The 27,781-nt window shown below is 54.8% G+C and overlaps 7 protein-coding genes across 7 annotated transcripts; 5 read left to right on the top strand and 2 right to left on the bottom strand.

The window, feature by feature from the left end:
• Window positions 1–139: 139 nt before the first annotated feature.
• N656DRAFT_691270 (uncharacterized protein) lies at window positions 140–1,102 on the bottom strand (the record flags this gene model as incomplete). Its single annotated transcript, XM_064810654.1, has 1 exon — window positions 140–1,102. A coding segment is annotated over one exon (963 nt), but the record flags the coding sequence as incomplete, so codon positions are not given.
• A 4,851-nt stretch (window positions 1,103–5,953) lies between these two features.
• Window positions 5,954–11,870, top strand: N656DRAFT_799031 (glycosyltransferase family 48 protein; the record flags this gene model as incomplete). The annotated part of the gene is made up of 3 exons (XM_064817828.1): window positions 5,954–6,138; window positions 6,201–11,486; window positions 11,543–11,870. 3 exons carry the CDS (start codon window positions 5,954–5,956, stop codon window positions 11,868–11,870), a joined length of 5,799 nt encoding a protein of 1,932 aa, XP_064669229.1.
• A 684-nt stretch (window positions 11,871–12,554) lies between these two features.
• On the top strand, window positions 12,555–14,606 carry N656DRAFT_146642 (PLP-dependent transferase). Its single transcript, XM_064808648.1, has 5 exons — window positions 12,555–12,948; window positions 13,021–13,121; window positions 13,179–13,689; window positions 13,753–14,244; window positions 14,304–14,606. The coding sequence occupies exons 1-5, from the start codon at window positions 12,718–12,720 to the stop codon at window positions 14,526–14,528; spliced, it is 1,560 nt and encodes a 519-aa protein (XP_064669230.1). The 5' UTR covers window positions 12,555–12,717; the 3' UTR covers window positions 14,529–14,606.
• Window positions 14,607–15,134: 528 nt separating this feature from the next.
• On the top strand, window positions 15,135–16,827 carry N656DRAFT_146644 (fructose bisphosphate aldolase). Its single transcript, XM_064808649.1, has 5 exons — window positions 15,135–15,440; window positions 15,520–16,151; window positions 16,216–16,400; window positions 16,453–16,552; window positions 16,608–16,827. Exons 1-5 carry the CDS (start codon window positions 15,375–15,377, stop codon window positions 16,714–16,716), a joined length of 1,092 nt encoding a protein of 363 aa, XP_064669231.1. The 5' UTR covers window positions 15,135–15,374; the 3' UTR covers window positions 16,717–16,827.
• A 375-nt stretch (window positions 16,828–17,202) lies between these two features.
• On the bottom strand, window positions 17,203–19,173 carry N656DRAFT_755186 (Xanthine/uracil permease; the record flags this gene model as incomplete). Its single annotated transcript, XM_064813099.1, has 4 exons — window positions 18,332–19,173; window positions 17,806–18,271; window positions 17,287–17,743; window positions 17,203–17,241 (listed from the first exon to the last, which is right to left on the bottom strand). Exons 1-4 carry the CDS (start codon window positions 19,158–19,160, stop codon window positions 17,203–17,205), a joined length of 1,791 nt encoding a protein of 596 aa, XP_064669232.1. The 5' UTR covers window positions 19,161–19,173.
• A 250-nt stretch (window positions 19,174–19,423) lies between these two features.
• On the top strand, window positions 19,424–20,583 carry N656DRAFT_780386 (uncharacterized protein). Its single transcript, XM_064815364.1, has 2 exons — window positions 19,424–19,755; window positions 19,949–20,583. The coding sequence occupies exons 1-2, from the start codon at window positions 19,719–19,721 to the stop codon at window positions 20,221–20,223; spliced, it is 312 nt and encodes a 103-aa protein (XP_064669233.1). The 5' UTR covers window positions 19,424–19,718; the 3' UTR covers window positions 20,224–20,583.
• Window positions 20,584–24,043: 3,460 nt separating this feature from the next.
• N656DRAFT_837638 (uncharacterized protein) lies at window positions 24,044–27,775 on the top strand (the record flags this gene model as incomplete). The annotated part of the gene is made up of 3 exons (XM_064818833.1): window positions 24,044–26,151; window positions 26,236–27,546; window positions 27,703–27,775. The coding sequence occupies 3 exons, from the start codon at window positions 24,044–24,046 to the stop codon at window positions 27,773–27,775; spliced, it is 3,492 nt and encodes a 1,163-aa protein (XP_064669234.1).
• Window positions 27,776–27,781: the final 6 nt, after the last annotated feature.

Genomic DNA, 27,781 nt, shown 5'->3' on the forward strand with positions numbered 1-27,781 from the left:
CGCAGGGCTATTAATCCTCAGCAAGGTCCACACGCTCCAGCTGCCTGTCCAGCATCACTAGCTTGTCGTCCTCCCAGCCTTCGGATGCTTCATCGGCAGATTCATCCGGCACTGGAGTTGGGACCTTTGACCGCTCTGCCCATCGGGCTGCCACAATCCTCATAATGTCCTTCAGCGGCATTTTGGGGTTCTCGGCCCTGATGAGCGGCATCTGCTCCTTCATAAAAATCTGCCATTCGCTCTGTTTCGCAGGGGACCCATCCTCCTTCTTCCGTCTCGGCACGGGCTTTGTCTGCTTCAACTCGCTCTGGCATTGCGAGCACCGGTGCCGGGCCGGGTCGACACTCTTGGAGTGCCGTTTGTATTCGATGCCACACCCGACGCATTCCCACACAAACTTGAAGGCAATGTCGTACGAGTGCTTGGTCGTGACCACAACGCCCCTGTTCCCGAAGGCCTGGGAGCACTTTTCCCCCCAAGCCTTGAACTCTTGCCCATGGGGGTTAGTGGTGATGCCGCTGATCATATAGTTGGCGAGGTGACAGAATTCGTGAGCGAGCGTGTTGAGAAGGCGGTGCTCGTCGTCGATTATCTTCTCGGCGAGCTCAATCGAAGCGTGATGTATGACCTTGTCTTCTCCTGGGACAGCAGACCGGACCCGCTCGCACTTCCAGTGGGCACGGCCGGCGGTTTTGTTCAGCTTATTCGACCAGAATATCCGGATGCCCCCTGTTGGGGCAGTCAACTCGGCCAATCTGCCGTTAGTGATCACCGCGTCAAGTTCCTTGAGGAACTTGTCGGCCAGGTCTTGTCTTGCTTTCTCGAAGGCCTTCTTCTCCGCGCCGCGGCCTGGTACTCTCTCGCCACATACACTCTTTCCTGACATCTTTTCGGGGCTGCTCTGATTCACTCGCTTCTTCTTGGCTGCAGCAGCATCGGGGAACAGTTGCTTTCGCGGCGAGTGCTCGTCGTTCCATTCATCAACAAATTCTCGGCTCCAGAAGATGTCGGAGCTGGGGCGGTGTGGTGTGGCAGGGATCCGTGGCAGCTTCTTAGGGGAGACGAGGCCTGGTCGGGATTTTGTAGGACTAGAGGGAGGAGTCACTTCTCGCCCAGCTGGTAATAGGCCCCCAATGTCGTCTCTGTGAAAGGTTAGCCTGCGAATTCCTGGAAACGATAAAAGGTGGCAGTGTCTTTGGCGGAGAGTACACTCACAGTCGAAGCCGTGACAATGTATCTGCCACATCTTCACCTGCTTTCATCTCCTTGACTGCCGCAGCAGATTTCTCCCTGGCCTTTGTGAGTTGCGTCGCCCGTTTTGGAGACTTCCTCTCGTCGAGCTTTGGAGGCTTTCCCTTTCGGCGCATAATGCTAGAGATGGGGGCTCTGTGGTGATTGTTCTCTTTGCCGCTGTCACTGTCCGTGTCGGAGTCACTAAACTCGGAGCCTTCAGAAAGACACGAGTGAAAGGTGTCCTCCAACGAAGACACATCTTCAGCGACTCTGAAGTCATCCTGCGCCGATGCATGGTTTTCATCCTCAAATCGGTGCGCAATGGAGAGGGCAGTTGACTTCGTTTTCCTTGTCCGTAGCTCAACTCTTGTCCGCCGTACCTCGGTGTTTTCTTTCTCTCGGCACGGACTATTCTCCTGCTCAGCACTCTCAGGCGTCCATGCTCTCAGCAGCAGGTTGTCTGACAAAGGGCCGAGCCTCCGCCTCCTCACCGATGTTGGGGGCCTTGCTACTTTTTCCGTTTTCGGTAGTTCGTTGGTTTTCAGTTGGACAGACGATGCATCTTGGTTTGAGGGCTTCCGGCGCTTGTGTGTCATTTCAAAGATGCCGGGAAATCCATCGCTATCATCGTCGTCGCTCCAATCTTTTAGCGGCTTGCTCAATCTCGCCATGTTTCCTCTTACTCTAAGAAGGATTGAAGTGAATGTAAGAGACTGATAACTGATTTGCGCAGATTGAAATTGGAAAGATTGCTGAGCTCCACGAGAATTAAGTCGGCTTTGTGTGGTTGCTAGGGGCAACGAGTGTTGCACAAAGACCTCCACAGCAGTTCCGTAGTGCAGACCTCGGGCCGCTCACTTTGACTTCCCTTGAACCCCTGGAATGCAGTGCGTACCAACATTCATTATCAGCTGTGCAGGGCGGGTACACTGCATATCTCTGTGCTTCGTACGAAGCACATAAGGTACCTTATGTTGAGAGTGGACGGGACCTTCAAACGCTCATCTGATCCAACGTTAAGTCTGATGCATTGTTATCTCTGCTCTACTGTGTAAGATGCTGCCAGGCTAGCCATGTAGAGATGAGACGATCTCATCGGCATTTGGCCTTTTGTCGGATAGGTAATCACCAGCACTTGAGGTGATGCGATGCGACAATTCACTTTGAGAACTTTATGCGTTCGAGTTTTGGGGACTCCAGACACAATTGCCATACTGATACCGCTATTGTCTCCTAAACTCTCTCTTGAATCGATACGTATCTCGTTTAGGACAACTCTTGAATCCACGACGGTTGCGATACACTCCTATGCGGCTGTCCGTGGAAGGGCATTGCAAAGGAAGCACATCGCCACATGGGTACGTGTAGCACAACACAAAACTCAATAGCACAAAACGGTGATTGTGAATGTGTTACACCTGTGGCGGGCTCATGACCGCGAAGCATTGTTTCGGTGCGACGATGTCTGTTCTTTGCCTTCTGGTGTCCTCTCCGCCCCTTTGAGCATATCTATTGCGCGTCCTCCTCTACTTGTCCTATCATCTATCATCAGGGCGATGTCTATTGGCGGCGATTGGACGCCATAGACGCGGATGGCATGTGCCATCTGTGCCCACGCTGGTCAGATGCAGGCTGCCATAAAACATTCCTCATCTCCACCTCCGTACTCGGGACGGAACAGCGCATATCTCTGACACGGGGCGGTGGATGTCTGGATGAGGATACCCTTCGGGGGAACCGGTACGGCTTCGCCTATAACGAGGTGAGGGGTGCGCACGCTCTGCGGCATCGGTCGCCGTCTTGGGATGTCGCTAGCTAGCTTCACCGCCGTAGTGAGCCTGTCAAAAGCCTCGACAGACGCAGGTACCGGTGACCCGGTGTCCATTCGGCGTCGGTCTCGGCGGCCACGATATGGGACGTCCGTGAGGCGCGAGCCGGCGTGAGCCTCGATCTCTTCTTCCGTGCCGATCGCCAATCACACTGCATCTCGCCGACAGCCTCTCTCCTGGCCCGGCAGAGATAAGGCCAAGTCTCAAAAGCCCATCGGGCCCCCATCTCAGATTTGCTAGACGGATTGCGCAAGCTCGAAGCCCATGTTTAGAAAGAGGAAAGGGAAAAGCAGCGATAGCATCGCCGACACAATCTGCCAAGACCGGCGTGGCTGGGCTGTCGCCCCACAAGGCGCCGATCAAGCATTTTTCTTCCAATGTCCACGGTCCGGTTTAGTAGCTCCGAAGCAGGGCAGAACAGATTAGGTATGACATCGTCATCGAGCATGTACTGTACCAACCCTTGGGAAAATTATGTGCCCCAACTGGCACCGTTGGGTACGACAGGCCGTTCGTTCACCGACAATGCCAGATGTTGAGACCGAAACGCAGCTCCTGCAGCAGTCATCAATCTGTTCTTGTGCTGCACCACTCTGCTGGGGAAGAATACATAATACATGAGTGGGCGCGTGTTCGGATTAGTCGGGTGGTTCTTGTCAAACTCTTCCGAGTTTCCAAAGTTCCACTCCAACAGGGTGGTTTGTGGAGTGGACTCTGAAAGAACAATTCCACCAGCGTTGATGCTGTTTAACCTCTAGTTGTGTTATGTACTTGTAGATACGGTATACATACAAGCACGAGTGGGAAAGCTAGCGGGAATTGTTGTATCTCGTGTTATCGCTCTTCACCACGAAATCGTGTCTGCTGGCTGAGTTGCATGCGTCCTACCTAAAGTATTCACCACATGCCCTCTTCCCCTCTGCGTGCTTGGAAATCTTTACAACTTGCCTTTCGCATGGCACCCTATCTGAGCCTACCAGCTATCTGGGTGGATGCTCACAGTTTGCTTGCAGCGAGGCCGCTTCCCTGTTTTTCCTCGCCATCCGTCATCTGCAATTGCCAAGCTTGTGGAGGCCTACGTTGTTCACTTACAGTACTGTATGTATTGTACGGACGGAGTACTTACTTGTGTACATACCTCAATGTATGCACTTACAAGGGGGCTACCTGGCCGAAACTTGCTTGCCCTGAGTTCAAGGGGAATTGGGTGGCGGAGCATGGGAATCTGACGCAGTCCAATCTCCCAGCTTGACAAGCCCAGACCTGGCCGCCAACGAGCGGATGCCAAGCAGATTCACCAATGCAGCTTATTGGTTTAAAAAGCTTCGATGGGGCCCTGTTGAACCAAAGACCGTTCGAGGCTACAGAGATACTTCGTATCATAATGTGTCTTCCTCTTCTACAGGTAGAGAGTACGGAGAATCCTCCTACTCTGGGGTGTGTGCGATAAGTACTCAATACGGAGTACGATATGTGTAATATGAAAAGATATGCTGCAAAGTTCTTGCCGCACTGTGCTCCTCAATCCATCTCGGCCGCTTTTTGCGGGCCGCACTGCTGCAGGCGACAGTTGCCAAGGCCCCGTAGCCCGCCCGAGCCCGCCAATGTTGAAGGTCAGCCTGCCAGACAAAGCTTCGCTAGGAAAGATCAAATGAATCCACTGCTGCAACTTCAGGTGAGTAAAGATGTCTGTCGACTGAAATCAATGGCGATGGTGGGATGTTGGGAGACTTCTCGAGGGCCTGAAAGAGCGTGTGAACACCCCTGAGCTGTTGCCACCATGAAAGCCACCATTTATCCAAGTTGCCCTGAATCTGGGCCTCCATGCCTCCACTGGAGGAGCAGTGCAGTGCAGTGGCTTGCCACACAGTGTGGACGAGTCCAAGCTGGTACCTGAAAGGAACACGAACAGCAACCTTGTTAGCCCCCTGGCAGGCTCACAACCCCTGTCCTCGCCAACAAGCCGACTTGTCCGCTCTCCTTCTGTAACGACGAACCCATCCATTCCCGCAATGTCTCCTTTTTCCAAGTTCTCCCGTTTTCCTGCTCTTTTTCACCTTCGCTCGTTTCCTTTCGTCAGTGCCTTTTTTCCCCTTTCGCTCTCCCTACACTCGCTCTAGTAGATCTTCCTCTACTCTCTCGTTTTCGGCACATCCACCGGGGGATATCTGGCCGTCGCGGCCCCCTACCACCTGCGCCACTGAATCGACGCCGTAGGGTTGTGGCCGCCAATACATTTCGTGCCCACGCTTCCATCAACCGAGACACGAAAGCCCCGTGCAACAGAGGCAATCGCACCAAAAAGTAGAAGAGTGACAACGTCAATCATTACTACGCAGAAACATCGTGGGAGGACAACAATTCAAGAGATCCAGCAGTTTTCTGGCGGCTTAATCGTTTCCTCGTCAGTCAATCTCGACTCGCGGTTCCGTCATCTCTGAGCCAACCTGTCGACCTGCCAATCTGCGCCCCACCGCGCCGTCAATCGCTTATTCGCTTTGGCCAAGTGTTGGTTGTGCAACAACAAGCGCGGCCTCTACCTCTCAACAGAAGCTTGCTTTTGAGCACTCGGAAAGTATCCGCCGATCGAGATATTTCCTGCGGTTGCGGGCCACTCAAGGATCTTTGCACGGCACTACCTCGTGGTATCACATTGCCTTACTCTTGCTAGTCTGCTTCAGGGTCAGACTGCATCGTCCCGGAGTTTCACGTCGAAGCAGCGAAGAGACGCCATTCTTAGAACTTCTCATGAGCCGCTGATCTAGTGAGTTGACACTTTGCGTCATGGCCAGCCTTGCCCGCCAGCGGGCCTCCCCATTCGCCTAGCCTTCGATTCCTTCCCTAAGCCGCGCGGTAACTAACCCGTGCTCTCTCATAGACCTTTACCCAGCATGTCGGGATATCAGCAGGGCCAAGGCCAAGGCCAGGGCCAAAGTCATCAGGAATACGATGATGGCTATGGCCACAATAATGGCAACACCGACTCGTACTACCAGGACGACCAGCAGTACTATGACAACAATGGTTACAATAACCGCGGCGGGCAACAACACGGTGAAGGGTACTATGACGAGTCGTACGTTGCTCTTCCTGGTATAGAGTGCTGCGTTCCGAGGATGTTGCTAACACGAATTGAAGAGGTTATTACAATGCTGACCCCAACAACCCGTACCACCAAGATGGTGGCTACTATGACAATCACGATCAGTACCAGGATGATTACTACAACAACCAGGGAGGCTACTACGACCAGGGCTATGATCGGAACGGCTATGGGAACGGCCAGGGCCACCGCAACGGCTCGGAAGAGGATTCCGAGACGTTCAGCGACTTCACCATGAGATCCGACATGGCCCGAGCAGCCGACATGGACTACTACGGCCGCGGCGACGAGCGCTATGACGGCTATAATGATGGTCAAATGGGAGGTAGAGGATATCGGCCCGCGTCGTCTCAGATTTCGTACGGAGGCAATCGCTCATCTGGCGCATCGACACCAAACTACGGCATGGACTACGGCAATGTCCTCCCCGCTGGCCAGCGCTCCAGAGAGCCGTACCCTGCTTGGACTTCAGATGCGCAAATTCCCCTCTCGAAGGAAGAGGTGGAGGACATCTTTCTCGACCTGACGGCCAAGTTCGGTTTCCAGCGCGACAGCATGCGCAACATGTATGACCATTTGATGACCCTCCTGGACTCGCGAGCGTCGAGGATGACGCCAAACCAGGCGCTTCTCTCACTGCATGCGGACTACATCGGCGGCGACAATGCAAACTATCGCAAGTGGTATTTTGCCGCCCACCTCGATCTCGACGACGCCGTTGGCTTTGCGAATATGAAGGGCAAAGGCTTGAAACGATCTCGCAAGAATAAGAAGAAGGGAGCGCCCGAGAACGAGGCCGAAGCTCTCGAAGATCTTGAAGGTGATGACTCGCTGGAGGCTGCCGAGTATAGGTGGAAGACCCGGATGAACCGAATGTCACAGCACGACCGTGTACGCCAGCTTGCGCTTTACCTTCTTATCTGGGGCGAGGCGAACCAGGTCCGTTTCATGCCCGAATGTCTCTGCTTCATCTTCAAGTGCGCAGACGACTATCTCAATTCCCCTGCCTGCCAGAATATGGTAGAGCCGGTTGAGGAATTCACCTTCCTCAACAACGTCATCACGCCACTCTACCAATACTGTCGCGACCAGGGATACGAAATTCTCGATGGTGTTTACGTTCGCCGCGAGAAGGACCACAGTCAGATCATCGGTTACGACGATTGCAACCAGCTGTTTTGGTATCCCGAGGGCATCGAGCGCATCGTCCTTCATGATAAGAGCAAGCTGGTTGATGTGCCCCCTGCCGAGCGCTATCTCAAGCTGAAGGATGTGAATTGGAAGAAGGTCTTCTTCAAGACATACAAGGAGACACGCTCCTGGTTCCACATCCTCGTCAACTTCAACCGCATCTGGATTATTCACTTGACCATGTTCTGGTTTTTCACGGCCTACAATTCCCCTACCCTCATCACGCCAAACTACGAGCAAGAAGCCAACAATCAGCCACCACCGGCCGCTGTGTGGTCTATCGTCGGGTTTGGCGGGACCATCGCTTCCTTGATCCAGATTCTGGCAACTCTAGCAGAATGGCTTTACGTTCCTCGCAAGTGGGCTGGCGCGCAGCATTTGACGAAGCGACTCCTCTTCCTCATCCTCGTCTTCGTCATCAATGTCGCGCCGGGTGTGTACATCTTTATGCCCGCGAGCGACACGAAAGCATATCTCGAGCGGCAGAATCAGCAAATTTCACTGGTTCTCGGCATCGTGCAATTCTTCGTCGCCGTGGCCACCTACATATTTTTCTCCGTTATGCCGCTCGGTGGTCTCTTCGGAAGCTACCTGACCAAGAACTCAAGGAGATACGTGGCGAGTCAAACGTTTACAGCCAGTTACCCCCGCCTCAAGGGCAATGACATGGCCATGTCATACGGTCTTTGGCTTGTCGTGTTTGGACTCAAGTTCGGAGAGTCGTACATATATTTGACTTTGTCAATCCGAGATCCCATCCGGTACCTGGACATAATGAGAACAACCAACTGTATCGGCGACACGATTCTCAAAAAGAACCTCTGCCAGTACCAACCGCAGATTACCCTTGGCCTTCTCCTGTTCACCGACTTGATCTTCTTCTTCCTGGATACCTACCTGTTTTATGTCTTGTTCAACGCATTGTTCTCCATCGCCCGGTCCTTCTACCTCGGCTCGTCGATCTTGACCCCTTGGAGGAACATCTTCACTCGTCTGCCGAAGCGTATCTACTCCAAGATTCTGGCCACGACAGACATGGAGATCAAGTACAAGCCCAAGGTGCTCATCTCCCAGATCTGGAATGCCATCGTCATCTCGATGTATCGCGAGCATCTGCTGGCTATTGACCACGTTCAGAAGCTGCTTTACCATCAGGTTCCGTCGGAACAGGAGGGAAAGCGCACCTTGCGGGCCCCCACCTTCTTCGTTTCGCAGGATGATCAGTCCTTCAAGACCGAATTCTTCCCGAGTTATAGTGAGGCCGAGCGGAGAATATCTTTCTTTGCCCAGTCGCTCTCGACACCTATCCCAGAGCCGGTCCCCGTCGACAATATGCCGACTTTCACGGTCATGATTCCCCACTACAGTGAGAAGATTCTTTTGTCGCTTAGGGAGATCATCCGCGAGGACGAGCCTTACTCCCGCGTCACCCTCCTCGAGTATCTGAAACAGCTCCATCCCCATGAATGGGATTGCTTCGTCAAGGACACTAAGATTCTAGCCGACGAGACCTCGCAATTCAACGGAGAAGATGAAAAGAACGAGAAGGACACAGCCAAGAGTAAGATTGACGATCTGCCCTTCTACTGCATCGGGTTCAAGTCGTCTGCGCCCGAGTACACGCTCAGGACGCGCATCTGGGCTTCTCTCCGTTTCCAAACCCTGTACCGCACCGTCTCCGGTTTCATGAATTACAGCCGTGCGATCAAGCTTCTGTATCGCGTCGAGAACCCCGAGGTTGTGCAGATGTTCGGCGGCAATTCTGACAAGCTCGAGCGTGAGCTGGAGCGAATGGCTCGCCGCAAGTTCAAGCTCATTGTCTCGATGCAGCGATTCGCCAAATTCAAGAAAGAGGAGATGGAAAACGCCGAGTTCTTGCTCCGAGCTTATCCCGATCTGCAAATCGCCTACTTGGACGAAGAACCGCCTTTGGCTGAAGGTGAAGAGCCCCGTCTGTACTCTGCGCTCATCGACGGCCACTCCGAAATCATGGAAAATGGCATGCGCCGCCCCAAGTTCCGTATCCAGCTTTCCGGCAACCCTATTCTGGGTGACGGCAAATCTGACAATCAGAATCATGCCATCATCTTCTACCGAGGCGAGTACATTCAGCTCATCGATGCCAATCAAGACAATTACCTTGAGGAATGCCTAAAGATCCGCAATGTCCTTGCCGAGTTTGAGGAGATGAAGATGGATAACGTGTCGCCGTACACTCCTGGGGTTAAGAATCCAACTCGTGCCCCCGTTGCCATCCTTGGTGCTCGCGAATACATCTTCTCGGAGAACATTGGCGTCCTCGGAGACGTTGCCGCCGGTAAGGAACAGACATTCGGCACGCTCTTCGCAAGAACTCTGGCGCAGATTGGCGGCAAACTACACTATGGTCACCCGGATTTCCTCAACGGCATCTTCATGACTACCCGTGGCGGTGTGTCCAAAGCTCAAAAGGGTCTCCACCTGAACGAAGATATCTACGCCGGCATGAACGCTTTGTTACGCGGCGGCCGCATCAAGCATTGCGAATATTACCAGTGCGGCAAGGGTCGTGATTTGGGTTTCGGGTCTATCTTGAACTTCACGACAAAGATCGGAACGGGTATGGGCGAGCAGATGCTTTCTCGCGAGTACTACTACCTTGGGACTCAACTGCCCCTGGATCGCTTCCTCTCGTTCTACTACGCCCACCCTGGTTTCCATCTCAACAACATGTTCATCATGCTCTCGGTCCAGATGTTCATGATCTCGCTCCTGCAAATCGGCGCTCTCCGGCGCGAGACAACTCCCTGCGAGTACAACCGCCAGGTACCTATCACGGATCCTCTGTACCCCACTGGCTGCTCGAACACGGACGCTCTCATGGATTGGGTCTACCGCAGTGTCTTGTCGATCTTCTTCGTCTTCTTCCTCTCCTTTGTGCCCCTGATTGTGCAGGAGGCGGTGGAGCGCGGCGTGTGGCGTGCGGTTACCCGCTTCCTCAAACAATTCTTCTCACTGTCACCATTCTTCGAGGTGTTTGTTTGCCAGATCTACGCGAACTCGGTCCAGCAGGACATCACATTCGGCGGCGCCAGATACATCGGTACCGGTCGTGGGTTTGCCACCGCTCGAATCCCGTTTGGCGTTCTCTACTCGCGTTTCGCCGGCCCATCCATATATCTTGGGGCGCGCTTGTTCCTGATGTTGCTCTTCGCTTCGATTACGGTCTGGCAGGCAGCAATTGTCTACTTCTGGTTGACGGTGATGGCCTTGACGATATCGCCGTTCCTTTACAACCCCCACCAGTTCGCCTGGAACGACTTTTTCATCGACTATCGTGATTACCTCCGCTGGTTGTCGCGCGGCAATTCTCGGTCACATGCCTCGTCTTGGATCGCCTTCTGCCGACTTTCACGAACAAGGATCACGGGCTACAAGCGCAAGGCGCTCGGCGACCCCTCTGCCAAGATGTCGGGCGACGTCCCGCGTGCCGCTATCACAAACATGTTCTGGGCTGAGATATTCTCGCCTCTGTGTCTTGTGCTGGTGACGGCGATCCCATATTTGTTTATGAATTCGCAAAACGGCGTGATCGATAAGAACGCCAAGGAGACCGGGGCCTTGATTCGTCTTGGCATTGTAGCCTTGGCTCCCATTGCTATCAATGCCGGCGTTTTGGCAATGTTCTTTGCGATGGCCTGCTTCATGGGTCCGCTCTTGAGCATGTGCTGCAAAAAGTTTGGCAGCGTCCTGGCTGCCATCGCGCACGGCATTGCCGTCGTTGCACTTTTGATCTTCTTCGAGGTCATGTTCTTTTTGCAGAAGTTCGACTTTGTCAAGACCCTCCTAGGCATGATCGCCGTGGTGGCCCTTCAGCGCTTCATCTTCAAGTTGATCATTGCTCTCGCACTCACCCGCGAACTCAAAACGGACGAGGCGAACATCGCTTTCTGGACTGGCAAGTGGTACTCGATGGGCTGGCACACAATTTCCCAGCCTGCTCGTGAGTATCTGTGCAAGATTACCGAACTGAGCATGTTCGCCGCCGATTTCGTCCTCGGTCACTTCATCCTTTTCCTCATGCTTCCAGTCATCCTGATTCCGCAGGTCGACAAGCTGCACTCAATGATTCTCTTTTGGCTTCGCCCAAGGTATGTTGGCGTCTTCCCATCCGATTACGCGAGAACTTGTCTAATATGTGCTCTAGCCGCCAAATTCGCCCCCCCATCTACTCGATGAAGCAGACAAAGCTCCGGAGACGGCGTGTCATCCGCTACGCAATTCTCTACTTTGTCATGCTTGTCGTGTTCCTCGCACTCCTCGTTGGCCCGGTTGTTGCTGGCAGATACGTTCCCGCGTCGGTCTTCAAACCCCTCAATGATCTCAACATGGGTCTCGTGCAGCCAGAATTTCCAAGGAACGATACTCACGGCAGAACTGCTACGGGTACTGGGGCGAAGACATACACGGGCGTCATGGCATCTGAATTATCGGCGAAAGCGACAGCCACGGCCGCCAACAGGATGATGATTTGAGGGCGTGCGACAACCTCGTGAAAGCACTTTCGTGCAATATATCATATTGCACTCCGATCTGAGGAGGAGCAATCACGCTGCAGCCAAGGAAGTATAACTGTCTGGGTGAAAGCGAATAAGGGTGGTTTCAGGCATGGTGTATCATATTCAGGAGTCTTGTGTAATGGGGTCTTCTCATATCTATGTCAGTGTGGCAGGGGGTCGACATCTCCTTGGTGGGCGGTGAACATTGGTATTCATGCGGTCCTTTTTTTGTCCTCCGTCTTCCCTTCTAGACCTAGGTAATTTTGTGTAATCATGCCACCTGCATCTGCTCGGGACATTTTCGCTTTCACACTGGATGACGGTGTTGTCGAGGATGAAGAATTGGAAACTCGGTACTTTAATTAAGAAGCAGTCGGAAGAGCACTACATAGTAGCCATAGACCGCGATCAACAGTTGACTCCTTTGGTGCTTGAACTAGACATGGCATGTATCACAGAGGAATGGGGGTTACACAGAGGTACTTCATACTCCTAGTAGTGCTGTAGAGAGGGATACGGTCATTAAAGAGGCATGGGAGGGTGGTGCACTGTGCCCCTTTTCAAGGGTGGGGCGGCCGATTAGATAAAAGATGCAACTGTCTCCGTAATCTCGCGTGCCTGGCTATCGATCCAAATACAGTAACATTTTGTGCTTACTGGACCGCGCATACACACTCTTCCCGGCGGTCTCGTTTTGTGTTCGACGTTTTGATCACCTTGCATTGCAGAGCAGCGCCGCTCGACAATTACCCGAGTCCTGCCCGACGACATTAAAAGAACGGAAAGGGCGGGAAAAGCGCGAAAAACCGACACTCTGCACAAGATGGATCTACACGAGGTGCAGTCGCACCTGAATCAATGGCTCGACGAAGCGGTCGTCGTCTTCCAAAAGGTTCCTGGCTCGGCCGTCCTCATCCGCTACGTCCGCTCCAGCTACCAGAACGACCCGGTTCGGTCAGCCATTGAGCTGGTGCTGTTCATCTTCTTTATTCGATACCTGCTCGCGCCGAGCTACTCGACTTCGAAGCAGAATTATGTCAAGCTGACGGAGGATGTGCGTTTTCCCTCGTTCGTTGGGGTGCTAAATGAAAGGGGAGCAGGGCTGATAAATATCATGGCTCGGTAGGAAATTGACGAGCTAGTCGACGAATGGACACCCGAGCCTCTCGTGCCAGCACCGACACCAGCCGAGGAAGCCGAGCTGGAGAAGCTGCCTGTTCTTGTTGGGTAAGATAATCTGGACCACTGTAGAGAGGCGTGCTTTGGATGGCTGACGGCGCGTAGGCCGACAGGGCCGAAATCGAAGCTCGCCAACGGCAAGACAGTTACAAACCTCGCCTCGTACAACTTCTACAACCTTAATGCCAACGAACAGATCAAGGAGAAGGCCATTCAGACCCTGCGCACCTACGGCGTGGGCCCTTGCGGCCCACCGCAATTCTACGGCACCCAGGATGTTCACATGAAGACCGAAGCTGATATCGCGTCGTACCTCGGCACCGAAGGATGCATTGTATACTCGAATTCGTTCGCTACCATTTCGAGCGTGATCCCGGCGTTTTGCAAGAGAGGAGACGTCATTGTTGCTGACCGAGCGGTTAACTGCTCCATCCGCCGCGGCCTGGAAATCTCGCGGAGCAGCATCAAGTGGTACAATCACAACGACCTAGAAGATCTTGAGCGCGTCATGCGCAAGGTGGTGCAGGAGCAGGCCCGGAAGAAGCTGACGAGGCGGTTTATTGTCACTGAGGCGTTGTTTGAGACGATCGGAGATGTCAATAATTTGCCTAAGCTGGTAAGCACAGGTCACCCACCGCAACCTTGAGCCGGACGAAATGCATTCTAACGGCATCAACAGATCGAGCTTAAAGAAAAATACAAATTCCGCATCATCCTTGACGAGACATGGTCCTTTGGCGTGCTCGGCCGCACAGGCCGCGGTCTTACGGAGGCGCAAAATGTCGATCCTCAGCAGGTGGACATGATCGTTGGCTCCATGGCCGGCCCTCTCTGCGCCGGAGGCGGCTTCTGCGCAGGCTCCAAGGACGTGGTGGAGCACCAACGTATCACGTCGGCCGCATTCACTTTCTCTGCCGCACTACCAGCCATGCTTGCCATGACGGCCAGCGAGAGCCTCAACGTGCTGCAATCGAACCCAGAAATTCTGCAGCAATGCCGTGAGAACATCCGGCTCATGCGGGCGCAGCTGGACCCGCGGAGCGACTGGGTCATGTGTACAAGCGCCCCCGAAAATCCCATCATGATCTTGGTGCTCAAACCTGAAGTCATCAAGGCCAGGCGGCTCAGCGTTGAGGACCAGGACAGGCTGATGCAGGAGTGTGTTGACGAGGTATGTGCCGTCTCTGATCCCATTACAGCAAAATATCACTGATCACGGAGAAAACATAGGCCCTCGCCAACGGCGTGCTCATCTCGCGTCTCAAGGGCAATTCCATCACGATCCATACGAGTCTCAAGGACGGGACCTGGGCAGTTCAGCCCGCACTCAAGGTCTGTGTCACGACGGGCCTGTCCAAGAAGGACATCGAGAAGGCTGGCGTAACCATCAGGCATGCCATCACCAAGGTTATGACTCGCAAGACGAACAATAAGCTTGGGGTCCCGGCTGCCTAGATGGGCAGCGGCTGATGTGACAGGATAGTGCTATTCGGAGGGTGTATAAATATAGAAGGCTTATAGAGCAGGGTAATGGGTAGGATATGTTTTTCGGTATATAGGTCGCTACCATGCCTTGATGGACGTGTATGGCAGAGACGACAAGATAATAATCTAATGCTCACGATAGACGAGACGGATTCTAATGTGGACTAGACAGAACTTTTTGGTGGATGACCGTGGCCAGGAACAAAGTGTATTCATGATGTGAGCATGTTCAGGGACCGGCAATGTGTATCTAGTCAACTCCGGGAACTCCCGCTGCTCGGAACGGGAGACGGAGACGTTGACGGGTGACGGAAGACAGGGGACGGGAGCTCTCATTGATGGAAGATGCTGTGCCGTAGCGCATGTCCAATGCCGACAAGCAGCATAACCGGCTTTCCCCTCATTCGCAGATTGGCCCCAACCCACCCGAACCACCTCTGATTTCCGAGCTCCGGCAGCTGAACATGAAGCTGTCAGGACCTCAATGCCATGATTCCTATGAGGAACTAAATACAGACTATTATCTAGGCCTTCATCAGATAAAACCCCCCCAAGAAAGTAGGTAATGCCCGTGGACCCCGCCTTCCCGAACTAGTTTTACGTCATGATGCGAAAATCCCTCGGGTCCGGCCTCGGTCGTCGTGCCAGCGCTACCCCTCCTCTTTCTCCGTTCCCCCACCTCGATTCCTTCTCGTCATCCCACTTCAAGTAAATTTCAGACAACGACAACCCTAGGACAACCGAGAACTCCCAGTATCTGCATTGTGCTCTCCAGATTGTCGCATTTTTAGTCTACTCACGTTCAAATCGCACAAAATGGCTGGCCTTATGAAGGAGTTGGGTCTGAAGCCCGGCGTCATCTACGGTGACGACGTCCTCAAGGTATGTGTGATTCAGTAATTTTGTCTGGGTTACATTGCGAGGACCTTTACGGTCTGCATGGCTGCTAACCAGTATATAGCTCTTCCAATACGCTCGCAAGAACGCCTTTGCTCTTCCCGCGATCAATGTCACCTCGTCGTCGACTGTCGTCGCCGCTCTCGAGGCCGCCAGAGACGCCAAGTCCCCCATCATTCTCCAGGTTTCCAACGGTGGTGCTGCTTTTTTCGCCGGCAAGGGCGTCTCAAACGATGGTCAAGCTGCCTCGATTGCCGGCGCTATCGCTGCCGCACACTACATCCGTTCCATTGCCCCCGTCTACGGTATCCCCGTCGTCCTGCACACCGACCACTGTGCCAAGAAGCTGCTGCCCTGGCTGGACGGCATGATGGACGCCGACGAGGCGCACTTCAAGGAGCATGGCATCCCGCTGTTCAGCAGCCACATGATCGACCTGTCGGAAGAGGCCGTTGACTACAACATCCAGACTACCGCAAAGTACCTGCAGCGCGCCGCCCCGTGGAAGCAGTGGCTGGAGATGGAAATCGGTATCACGGGCGGTGAGGAAGACGGCGTGAACAACGAGAACGTCGACAACAATTCCCTCTACACGCAGCCCGAGGACATCTGGGACATCTACCAGGCATTGAGCAAGATTTCCCCTTACTTCAGCATCGCCGCTGGCTTCGGCAATGTCCACGGTGTCTACCAACCGTATGCTTCTTCTTTGTCTCTGTCTCAAGTATCTTACGGTTTCTGCTTGCTAACGCCGACGCAGCGGCAACGTCAAGCTCCACCCAGAGCTTCTCGCGAAGCACCAGAAGTATGTGTGCGAGAAGCTCCAGACCGGCGACAGCGACCCGAAGCCCGTCTTCTTCGTGTTCCATGGCGGTTCGGGCTCGAGCGTCGACGACTTCCGGACAGCGATCGACAATGGCGTTGTGAAGGTTAATCTTGATACCGGTATGGCTGCCCTCAATTCTCAGGGACTACCGGGTGCTAACTGTTTCGGTAGACCTGCAGTGGGCGTATTTGTCCGGGCACCGCGACTACATCACCAAGAACATCGAGTACCTGAAGACGCAGGTCGGCAACCCTGATGGAGCACACAAGCCGTACGTATCTGTTGGCCCTCTACGGTTTGAACAAATTGCTGACCACGTCGAGCAGAAACAAAAAGTTCTACGACCCCCGTGTCTGGGTTCGCGAGGGCGAGAAGTCGATGAAGGCGAGAGTGATGCAGGCGCTCGAGGATTTCAGGGCAGCCGGCAGCCTCTAGAGTATCCGTTATCAATCATGGGCAGCCAATGCCCTCAAAAGTACCTAACTATCCTTAGCTTCGTCCCTTTGCTAGACTTGGGGGAACGATTGCTGTATTAGGCGAAACGAAATCTGATATGGCTCTGCATTCTCTGGCGGCCATCTCATTCATGTTGCGGCACCTATTCCTCCTGAGATGTCTGCCTCCTACCTAGCGGTTCACTAGCTGAAGCGGCATTTATGCACCCATTTTCACAGGCTTTCCCGAATGCAAGTCCAGCTTTGTTCGTGATGGTTGACCTTTCGGGATGGGAGAATATATACCGTCGCATTCAGCTGTACAACGATCCATGCCCACCAACCCTACCCATGTATCTATATCTGACTATAATGCACTTGATCCAGAACACGAACATCTCACATTCGACCTGAATCCCACAGGTCGGGAGCGGGGTATCTTCAACACAAGACCTTGAGAAACCGTGCTTGCTTCTCTCAGTTGAAATCACGCCATCTTTCCCCCCTTGATTTGACCGTCGTCACCCTCCTTCCCTGAAAGGTTCCCCACCCCCACCGGCCCAGGCACTACCTTGAAGCCGTCCTCACTAGCACTACTATCCTTCGCACCACTCCGAGCAACATCCTCGGCCTGAGTCTCATCACGACCGTCGACGGCGTCGTCCAGTTCGACGGGCAGCGTCAAATTGAGCACGGCCGTGACGAAAGCGGTGACGGCGAAGCCCGTCTCCATGACAAGGGCGATGGCGTCGAGAAAGCCCTGCAGGGCGCGGTTCTCCCCGCCGTAGGTGAAGACGTGGTCAAAGTAGGTGGGGACTAGTGTTGCGCCGTAGCCGAGGGCTAAGCCGGCGGTCAGGATGAAACGTGCTCGTCGTGTGAAGGGCACGCAACCCCGTGCGATGATGGCCATGCCTGATACGGCGACGGAGGTGAAGAGGAAGGTCGTCATGCCGCCTAGTACGGGGGACGGGATGGCGACGAGGGAGGCGGCGAATTTGGTGAAGATGCCCATGAGGATTAGGAAGAGGCTGGGTTGCGAGGGTTTAGTTAATTGCACTGTGAAGGTTGGTTGAGAAAAGGGGGGCCGTACCAGCAGCAGTACCCGGCAGAGCGGTTCGCGCAGCGGGTGAGGGCGATGACGCCGTTGTTCTGGGCGAAGGTGGTCATGGGGGTGATGGTGGCGAGGGCGGCGAGCAGGCCGTTAAGGCCGTCGGCCAGCACGCCGCCCTGGATGCGGCTCTCGTACAGGCGGCCGTCGACCTCGAGGCGCGAGACGTCGCACGTGGCCGTGATGTCGCCGATGGACTCGCACGCGCATATGATGAAGACGGCCATGAGCGGGAGCACAAGGGGCCCGTAGACGGTCAGCTTGAAAGTGTGCACCCAGATAAAGGATACCGCGGGCGCGTTGTCGATGCCCGACCGGTCAAAGTACCCGCATGCCGCGGCAATGATGCAGCCGGTTAGCAGCCCGATGACGACGCTGGTGGACTTCATGATGGGCGAGCCGAACCGCTCGCAGAGGATGATGGTTACGAAGACGGAGAAGCCCAGGCCTGGCGGCGTGTGTGTGTTAGTACTAGTATCTAATGAGCTTGCTGGTGTTTGTTACCGACCTAGGTACTCAGCCGAGCCCCACGGCAGAGCATGCGGAGCGTTGATGTTGGGGCAGAGGGCATAGAACTCGGGCGGATTGGTCCCGGAGCAGAGACCGGTGCCACCGGCCCAGTTCTGGAAGCCCGAGCGGATGAGGTTGATGCCAATCAGCATCACGGTAGGCCCCGTCACGATGGGAGGGAAGATGCGCAGAATCACCCGGGGCGGCATGAAGGACATGAGGATCTCGAGCAGCGAGCACACGGCGGCGGTGCCCAGAATGGCCCCGTAGGCGTCCGGGCACGGCAGCGGCGTGCCGTCGTCGGCCGTCGGGCAGAAGCCGTTGGCGTACATTTGGCTAAAGGCGCCCGTGGCAACGGGGATGATGGAAAAGGAGATGCCAACCACCGACAGCAGGCCGGTGCCGATGTAGTAAGGCGTCTTCCTGATGTGGATCCGGGTTATCTGCACGGCTGACAGGATACCGGACACGATGAGCGCCGTCGACACGAGGTACTGCGTCATTTCCGGGCCGAAGTTGACACCGCCGGCGCCGGACATGATGAGCGGCGGGGTGATGACGCCCGCCAACATGGCCAGGGCATGCTGGAAGCCGAGGATCAGGGCCAACACCACGGGCATCCGGTCGTTCAGGCCGAAGAAGGGCGGTGGTGTGTCGGCCTTCTTCATGAAGGGCAGGTTTGGGCGGAACAGGAAGGCATAGTCGTAGTTGCCGATGAGGCCCTCCTTGGTGAACAAGGTCCGGCGGATGGCGCCGAGCCGGTCACCCAAGGTCCGCTTCGGAGCCGGCCCGGGAACAATTTGCGACGGCCCCTGGTCTTCGTCCATAGTGCCGGTAGCGGCCGAGTGGCTGAGTCAGGGCAGGCAAGGACTTCCGTCAGCTGGAACCGTAAGTGCGAAGATGCATGTAAATTGTAATTAGACGGTGAACTGCTTGGCTTGGGGGCGTCATGTAGGAGCGGTTGACAAGGCAGGCAGGGCCACTCATCTTTTAAAACACAAGGCACGAACGAACTGGAGGGCTTATCGCTGGCAGGGATTTGACAGATAGCTTTAACCTGGATCCAGAACGGAATGGCCGGGGTCAAGTTTTCCCCTCAACATCAACGTTATTCCTTGATTTCACTGCCATTCTTCCCCGCTTTTATTCCCGGCTGCTTGGACCCCGGGCCCAGAATCTCATACTCTCAATGCGAATGTGCGAGCTGACTGACCCTGTGTCAAGCGCCGTCCTCCAAGACAGGAGCTGTCGGAGCCGGCCGCTGACCGGAAAGCCGTGGAGGTCAAGATAGTTGGGGGGAAGGGGGGGGGTCAGCCGTTTATCAGATCTTGCCATCCCCCCAAATACTTCTCGTTATCTGGGCCCCAGACATGGGATGCGGCCCAATGGCAGAAGGCCAGACGATAAACATGGAGAAGGGCGGTACGTATTTCGCCTGCCATCATCCATGCAGCTCATCATCTCTTCTAGGGAAGTCAGCACGTGGCCTAAATACTGCGTGTGCAGCTCTTGAGAGAGCTGATTCTCAATGGCCATCGAATATCATATGGAACCGGGCTTGGTCCGGTGGTAGATTGAGACGGCCTGCGAACTTCTCACTAACATGCTTCCCCAGGTGCTGTGCTCCAAGTTCGTGGAGTTCGCCAGTTTCGATCCCCCAATGACCTAATAGAATTGGTACCTTTTGAGGGTTTGACATCCGTGTGGGAGATAACGCTCCCAATGGGCCCGATATCCCCCCAGATATCGCTATTCCCTATGAACCAGACGCTAGTCCCTAGGTGCATTCATGTCCCCACAAGCTATGCCTCCCTAGGTTCTTGGAACTACACTCCAATATCATCGGTTGCTGTGCTAGGTACTATGATTGTGCCAGAACCACAGAAGTGAAGGGTGAAATTCATGTCTAAGACGAGAATCAAGATGAGAGAGTCAGCGGCCCACAACCTCCCAAAGTTCAAATACTACCTGGGCACGTTACAAGGTAGTTAGGTAGGTACCTACTTTCATCTGGAAGGTCTTTTGCCTCGGCCAAGTGCCTATATGCGTTGATTAGCTAGGTACCTTAGGTACTTGACCCACCGAGTTGGGCGTTATGTTGTTTCAATATTGAAGTTGAGGACATTGAGAACAGTGACTTAGGTACTAGATATTGAAGCCGGTCTCGAGTTCAATGGCAACCGAACACTTTGATTGAAGCAAGGCTTCAAGGTTCCTAGGGAGCAACAAGACTTGGTCTTAGTAGTTAGCATTCATCCATACTTTTTCTATCACATGTTAACCAGGGCAACGTTGGCTTAATGCTCCTCAGCTACTAGGTGCTCTAAGTCACCGACCACCTAAGGTACTAATAGTACTACTACCTACTCTAGTATCCCTCCGCTTCAACCTCAGGCTTAATATTGAAGCCGATGAATATGAAGCCTACCTCTGCATACTTTAGTAGATGAACTGCAAACTTCCCCAGCTTGTATGTACATACGGTACACTACGGCATGTGTTCACAAACCACAGCGAGGAAGGATTCTATCATGTTGTCTCGCAACCCCTCGACAATTCGATCCGGACAAAGTTCAAGTTGGTTATCCTACCTTACCCAGCCTACTTTGAGGCTGCCCGTGCCACCCTCGTATGTCTCGCAAAGCACACGGGATGGGTAGGCTTGCAGTTATGGCTTAGGAGTGGAGGGTGTGGTAATCTATGACAATGACAGGTGCAGAGTGTAGTAATACCATCTGCACCTGGGAATGATCATGTCGTTTCTCGCTTCCATTAGCTTGTTCGGTTGGAGAGCATCTGTCATGCTTCCTCCGAGGCAAGGTACGCTGGTGTCTTGCTAGCTGAGAGAAAGTCATTCGCAGACTGGGATGCAATGAATATCCAGCTACATGTAAGACATCGGACAGACGGGTCACTGTTACCCAAGAGGGACGTGATGCAGCTACCAGCTGGCATCCATGAATGGACATTGTGCAGTAGGTTCAAATAAGGTATGTACCTTAGCTAGGTAGGAAGCTGAGGTTGAGCATGCAATATATGGATCGAGGATGGCAAGCTGGCATTTGACGGAAAGTCACCAACTGGACTCTTCAAGCATACTGTGTAGCAATGTTTGACTGAATGCTACGTTACTCCTGTCTATGATCTGAGTCTGGGCCCTCTAGCGAGGGATTGAGCTGAAGATCTGGTGAAATTCCGGACAACGTAAGCAGATACTGCCCCAACTAGTAACAACCAAGTAGTACCAGGAGGAAGCGTTCAAGTTGCTCTTTTGACTGCTACCAACAGTAGCATTCAGTAGGTAAGGTACTTTTTCGTAGCAACACAGATAGGATAAAGACGGATAACAGCTCTCAATGGCCGTCCCTCGCGATGAATCCGGCTCGTTGGGACCGAGTTTATGATTTATCCTGGCGAGGCAACCTTCCCGGCCCTAGGATGAGTGGAAAAACGACTTTTGGGAAGGTACTTTATGCAGTCAAGGCTTGTAAGCGAGGGCCTCGCATCAGATACCCCTGGCGAGTATTAGGCTGCTACTGTAGGTAACATGAACCCTACCTACAATACCTACCGTATCTGGCGTATGTACAAGCCACTTATCGGGTACCCAGGCCGTGTCCAGTCTCGAACCAGGAACAAGCCATCTTCTCCCTCGAACCAGATGGCGAGAGAAAAATCCCCGGTCGTGGCTCAAGGCAGGCCCATATGGCCTGGAATTATAACTTCAATGTTTCGGTGCAAGCAGTAGACTTGACACCCTAACGTTACCCCAGACTTTGGACTCAAACAACCGAACTATCACTGCTACTGTGACGGCATCATGGATCCAACGGTTGACGTTAGAGACGCAGCAGCACCTAAGAAATAGGAGGTCTGTGCCACCACAACACCTTGCATTTCATTTCAGGTTAAAGGTAGTATACTGCTGTGTATCCGTAGTATACAGGTACTGTATGTACATACCTTAGGAATTGTACCTATCTGGTATGTATGTACTGTACAGTGCAATACATGCAATTGCTCCAGATCGTCTCACCGACGGGACGTGATCCACTGCGATTCGAGTTCATCTGATTTCATCGCAAGCGAGGCTGACTGTCATCTTACCATCCAGGCTGTATGCTACATACAACCGAGGTAGGAACGGGAACTCGATTTCAACGTCAGCCCCTTGCGTTGAGGCAAGCCATCCCTAAGTTGGCGTCATTGGGGCGAGCAGGTGCCCCATATACATATCCGTATGTATGTATGTACTGTACAAGTACATACAAGTACCCCTGATATTCAGATCTTCCGCCATTTGAGAGTCTGGCCAGGACATGAATCACCGCGGGAGCGGCTCTACTAACAAAGGCACGAAAATCACCTCCATCATATGCCACATCGATTGTACGTCGACAGTGGTATCGCCGTATCGGTATTGCAAACCGTCTTACAAACAGATGTTCCCTTCCAATAATAGGCATTACACATCCCGCGAGGGACGTCTGTCCCTTATCAGCTCCTCCACTCACAACCCCTGTCGCTGGCCTGATTCGCAGGGGTCCCACAGCCGCGTTAGTGCGCGTCTTGCAGTGGAAGCTGCAGGCTTGGCGGATTAGCGGACCATCCTCAATGATCCCAAGCAAATCCAAGCCGGCGTTGTTTTCTTCTTGCGTTCAGCAACCCCCTATTCTATATTGAGCCAAGCCTCTTCACTCGCCGTTCTCGCATGAAGGACGACTTTTGGAGGATAACACTTTCTTTATCGATCGACGTGCCGTCTCACTCGCTGATTTGCCCGGGCACGTCGTACTGACTTTTCTTTGCTCTCACTTTCTCCACGGCAAAGACCCCGATCTCACAAGATCACCAGTACCAATCTCTCGGAAGCTCCGGTAGCAACCAATCGGCGTTGTACAACGGCTGATAGGCCGATACTGGAAGCTGCCCATCACGGTATCTCGACCAGGTATCAGTACTAGGACACCGTGGGCGAATGAGGCTTTGGGATACTGCGGTATTGGACCCGAGAAAACGGCTTTGGTCCCATCGTCTATGCAGTTGGCCTGGAAAAGAGAAGCGCGAAAATCAGCATTGCAGGACGCTAGCGTGTGACGGTATGCCGCCACGGGGAGGAAGGAGAGGCCTGTAAGCCCGGTTTTGTGTTGGGTCTTCAGATATTGCTTTCCCGTCTGCAAAATTTCTCAGAAATAGAGAGTTATCCAAACATCTCCGGTCTTTGGACCCCTTACGAACATCTGCTTGCTTCCTGCTTACCTATCCCATACGTCCCCTCTGAGCGGGGCGCAACGGTCGCGGAACCTTGCCGCCGCCTTGCATCGCTTCGTGCAACACAGTGCCGTCGAGAATCGGCAGTTCTCAACACTTACTTCAGTTTCTTCCAAGTATATGCCGCCAGCGCGCCTAACATTGCTGTATGTGCCGCATAAGACGGCTTGATCCTTGCGTCCAGACCGTGAGTGGCGAGTGCGGCATCAACCGCGGCGCAAGCAGCCCCAAAGGTACCCTTCCCGGCAAAAGAAACAACTGGAACAGCTGCTTTCGGTCCGCAACATCAAGAGACACGAACCGCAGATCTTCCCAATGACCGGGATGCTTCGTTGACGTCGAGTCAAGAGTTCAAGACAACTTAAACACGGGAATCCGGCTCAGGGATCCAACCTGGCGAGCCGCTGCGCACCTCTAGGGAGGGACCTACTGAGTGATAATGTCGGGCCGCAGCGCCTACGTGCGCAAAAAGATCACCGAGACAAAGCCAGGCGAGAAGAGCGCCGATGCTCGCGGCCGGGCCAAGTCGAGCGCCAGTTCCGATAATGCGACGCTCAGCGACTACCCTGTCGGAGGCGTGCCTGGCTTGCGTCAGGACCGGGAGCGGGAGAGGGATGTCACCGGGGTCGGTACAACGAACGCGCGCTTTCTCAAGTTCTCGGAGCCCGCCCGGGAGGATGAGACGCTAGCCTACCACAACGGGATAGCCGGTTACGGGAACCAGAGCAGCGGGAGCCAAAGCGGATCCAGTGTGGATGGGCGGAGGGACGGCGCAACAACGTCGCACTTGCACAGACCTCTCGATGACTTTGCATATGCCCGTGCCAGACGACCCGTCATCAAGACCGAAGACGTGTCAGGCATCGAGAAGTCGGGCCTGAGGTCTGCCCTAGACAAGAAAAGTGACGAAGTGCGCAAAGGACTGGTGAAAGCCTTCACCTTCAAGAAAAAGGACAAAAAGGGTCATGATACCGACGCCGTCCTCGACTTTAGACCGCAATCCGCGGCAACTGTACGGCCAACCTTCGCCCCGGCAAGTCACTCTCGAGAGCCCATTGACGAAGAATATGAGCCGGACGTGCCACCTGTGGGGTACCAGGGAGGAACACCCCTGAGCCCTGATGTGCCGTGGGATGAGAGGGGTGGCTTGATGTCGCCGTCGCAGATCGCAAACAAGCCATCCACCGTGTTCGATGTCGTCAACGCCTTCCATGTCAAGCGTTGGATCGGTGGCGGGCGGCCGGTGCAACGGTGGAACAAGTTGAGAAAAGACCCGGAATTATGGGACCCGAACGGAGATGTGCTTGTCTTCTTTGGCTATCGAGGCCAGTCGCCCCGACCGGAACCTTCTTTTCGGCTCTCGTCGCACGTCATTGAGGCTACGGAATCTCGATTCCTCATCACTCTCCTGCGGGAGGGCTCAACAGAAGAGGACATTCATATGCCCACGTCTCCTCCCGGCGCGCCGCCAATGCTGCAACACCATGGTTCGTATAGGCATCAACAGCATCTTGGCCCAGCCGAGTTTGGCCACAGTAGGGAGCCAACACCGCCTATTTCACAGGACAGCAGTCTCCGGGAGATGGACGGGCAAATCTCGTACGAGATGTACTTCCCCGTACCCACCCACATGACCAGACTCGACCAAGTGCGGGACGTCATCACCACCCGGAATATCTTTGCCTTATTGTACCACGCTTCCCTGGTCGGCTTGTCCCTGCACCAGGCGCTAGCGGACCTCTTCTCTCGCTTAGAGATGTACATGCAGCCGGACGCTGACAATGTGGGCACGATCCTCGACTATCTCGCGGCGCGTGGCATTGACGATGTTCGCAACGACCCCGAGACGGCCGTTAGCCTCTTGGCTTGGAGCGAGGGCAGCGACATCCGGTGGGAAGAAGGGTGGTGTGAGAGTTTTCTGCATTGCGCCGGCATGTATTCTCGGCTTGAGAAATGTGCCGACTTCCACCATGTCACACCAATCACTCGGACTCTCCTCGAGCGAGCCTACCTCGAGACGCAGCTGCGGGTCCAAGCCGCAGAGGAACGGCTGGCGGCGTTCCAGTACAGCAGCATGTGGCCATCGTCTGTCGCCATTCCTGCCAACGCGAGCGGGCCTGTCGGGGTATCCCCGGCCAAGGCTGCGGCTGACAGGCTGCAAATGTTCTTTGTGCAATATTACACACGAGAATTTGGGTCATGGCCGCCGCCGCCGCCGCGGCAGGCACCCGGCCAGCCGGCCATTGGCATTGCCCATGGCGGGGACGATGGGGAGGAGGAAGTCTGGCTGACAAGGACGGTGGCCCAGACACTGCAAAGGGACTTTGCGGCCCTGTATGACTACTTGGTCAACAGGGATATTGTGTGGGACGGGTCCGAGGCCAGACCAGGTCGGAAGTGGATGCTGGTGAGCGAGAGCGGAAACCGAGCGTTCGAGGCTGACCGGCCCGAGGTGCCCATGACCGACATGCTCATCGAGTTTGACAATAAGAACCGGTTCCCACACATTCCTTACCCCTATCCGCTGGTGCCGGAATCCATCCCTCCGTTAGCGGACACCAACAACCTGAGCAAGGATGGTTCGGCAAGCGGTATCTTCGGCGCCAAGTCGAACAAGAGGAACGCAACCAGCGGCGCAGGAGGAGGCGGTACCGGCAGGAGCGGGGCAATGGAGCGGCGTATACAGCTGGCGTATGCCGAAGCGACCAACATATACGTCCTAGGCTCGGAATCTACCCACTCGAACCTCATCGACGCCTTTGGGAAATTCGAGAAGGCCGACCGCATCGGCGATGTTGACCCGGCTACTGCCCGCCTGGGCCGATGGGTGCTCATCTACGGCGTCCTGCAGACGCTCGCCAGTATCTCGGTCGACGCGCCCAACGTGCGCTACCGCGACGGCGTAGCCTACCACCTCTCGCCGCGCCTGAAGGGTGCCAAGATGCCGCCGTGGAAATCCAGCAGCCACCACGATGCCCACCGTCACCGTCACCACAACCCGTTCCCCGAAGCCACGCACGAGTTATCTCACTGCTGGACCGTCCCAGCAACGTGGAGCGCAGGGTCCAGGAGTGCCTCCAATGCCAACACCAGCGGCGCCGAAAGCTCGGCCGAGGAAGGCGGCGGCGGCGACGCAAGCCCCGTCCGCGCGTACGGCTACCGAGGCAAGAAGTACCCCTTCCCGATGCCGCAGCACAAAAAGCTACCCCTGCCGCCGCCGAGCGCCACTAGCATCAGCACGACAAGCCGCTCGGCGCACCGGAGCAACAGCAGCATCCGGACGACGCCCTCGGCCGCCGGCAGCGCCCCGACCTCGGCACTGCCGCCGACTCCAACGAGCACCGCACACACCGCCAGCAGCGTCTACACGGCGGCCACAAGCACCAGCAGCAGCTCGGCACCCACCAGCCTGACGGCGTCAGCGGCATACTCGTCGCACGAGAGCGACTGCTCCTCCTCCATGTCGCCCACCTCGCCTCCTTTCCCCTCTGTCCCGGCAAGACACCGCGGCCGTCGGCCAGGACGCGAAAACAACAGCAACTCTGCCGTCGCTCATCATCATCACATGGTCTCGCCTGCTGTTGGTGGTGGAGGGAGGAGGTATATCGACCCTGTCGAGGAGGAGGAGCAGTACCATGCTCATCATGCCCATGCGCATGCCAGGCCGCCGCCGGGACGCTACGAGCAGCAGATGGGCGGCGGCGGCAGTAGCAGCCAGAACTGGAATAACAACAACCACAACAACAACAACGGGTATAGACAGGGTAGCAGCGCGTTCCTGGTTCTGGACGAACTGATGGATGATGACGAAGGGGAGGGGTTTGCCACGGCGTTCAACAGCGCGGTGCGGTTAGGAACGGAGAGTGGATGGGATAGAGATCAGGATCGTCAGGGACAAGTTCCGGACAGGCGAACCAGGGGTGATCGGGAGGATCGGAGCGGGTCAAACTCTAAGCGCAGTAGCAGAGCGGGACTCGGACAGGATAGTCGAGGGCCCTCGGCTCGTGGATCGTGGGCGGCGGACCGGTCGTTGCCATTGCCACAGCCGCTGTTCAATCGTGACGGCGGTCGGTCCGGCACGGGCTCGGGATCTAACAGTCACAGCCCAAGCCCAGGCCCGGTTATTCGGGATTTTGATGATCTGGATGTCATTGACCAGCATGCGCCGTGATGATGG

Source organism: Canariomyces notabilis, assembly GCF_033297395.1.
Source record: "Canariomyces notabilis strain CBS 508.74 unplaced genomic scaffold N656scaffold_14, whole genome shotgun sequence".
In the NCBI taxonomy this organism is placed as follows: Eukaryota; Fungi; Ascomycota; class Sordariomycetes; order Sordariales; family Chaetomiaceae; genus Canariomyces; species Canariomyces notabilis.

Coding starts and splice junctions, on each gene's coding strand:
- N656DRAFT_146642 (XM_064808648.1), top strand. CDS start 12,718: ATGGATCTACACGAGGTGCAGTCGCACCTGAATCAATGGCTCGACGAA. Junction 13,122..13,178: donor AAGCTGCCTGTTCTTGTTGG/GTAAGATAATCT, acceptor GACGGCGCGTAG/GCCGACAGGGCCGAAATCGA. Junction 14,245..14,303: donor TGCAGGAGTGTGTTGACGAG/GTATGTGCCGTC, acceptor GAGAAAACATAG/GCCCTCGCCAACGGCGTGCT.
- N656DRAFT_146644 (XM_064808649.1), top strand. CDS start 15,375: ATGGCTGGCCTTATGAAGGAGTTGGGTCTGAAGCCCGGCGTCATCTAC. Junction 15,441..15,519: donor ACGGTGACGACGTCCTCAAG/GTATGTGTGATT, acceptor ACCAGTATATAG/CTCTTCCAATACGCTCGCAA. Junction 16,152..16,215: donor GTCCACGGTGTCTACCAACC/GTATGCTTCTTC, acceptor ACGCCGACGCAG/CGGCAACGTCAAGCTCCACC.
- N656DRAFT_780386 (XM_064815364.1), top strand. CDS start 19,719: ATGGCAGAAGGCCAGACGATAAACATGGAGAAGGGCG. Junction 19,756..19,948: donor GATAAACATGGAGAAGGGCG/GTACGTATTTCG, acceptor ATGCTTCCCCAG/GTGCTGTGCTCCAAGTTCGT.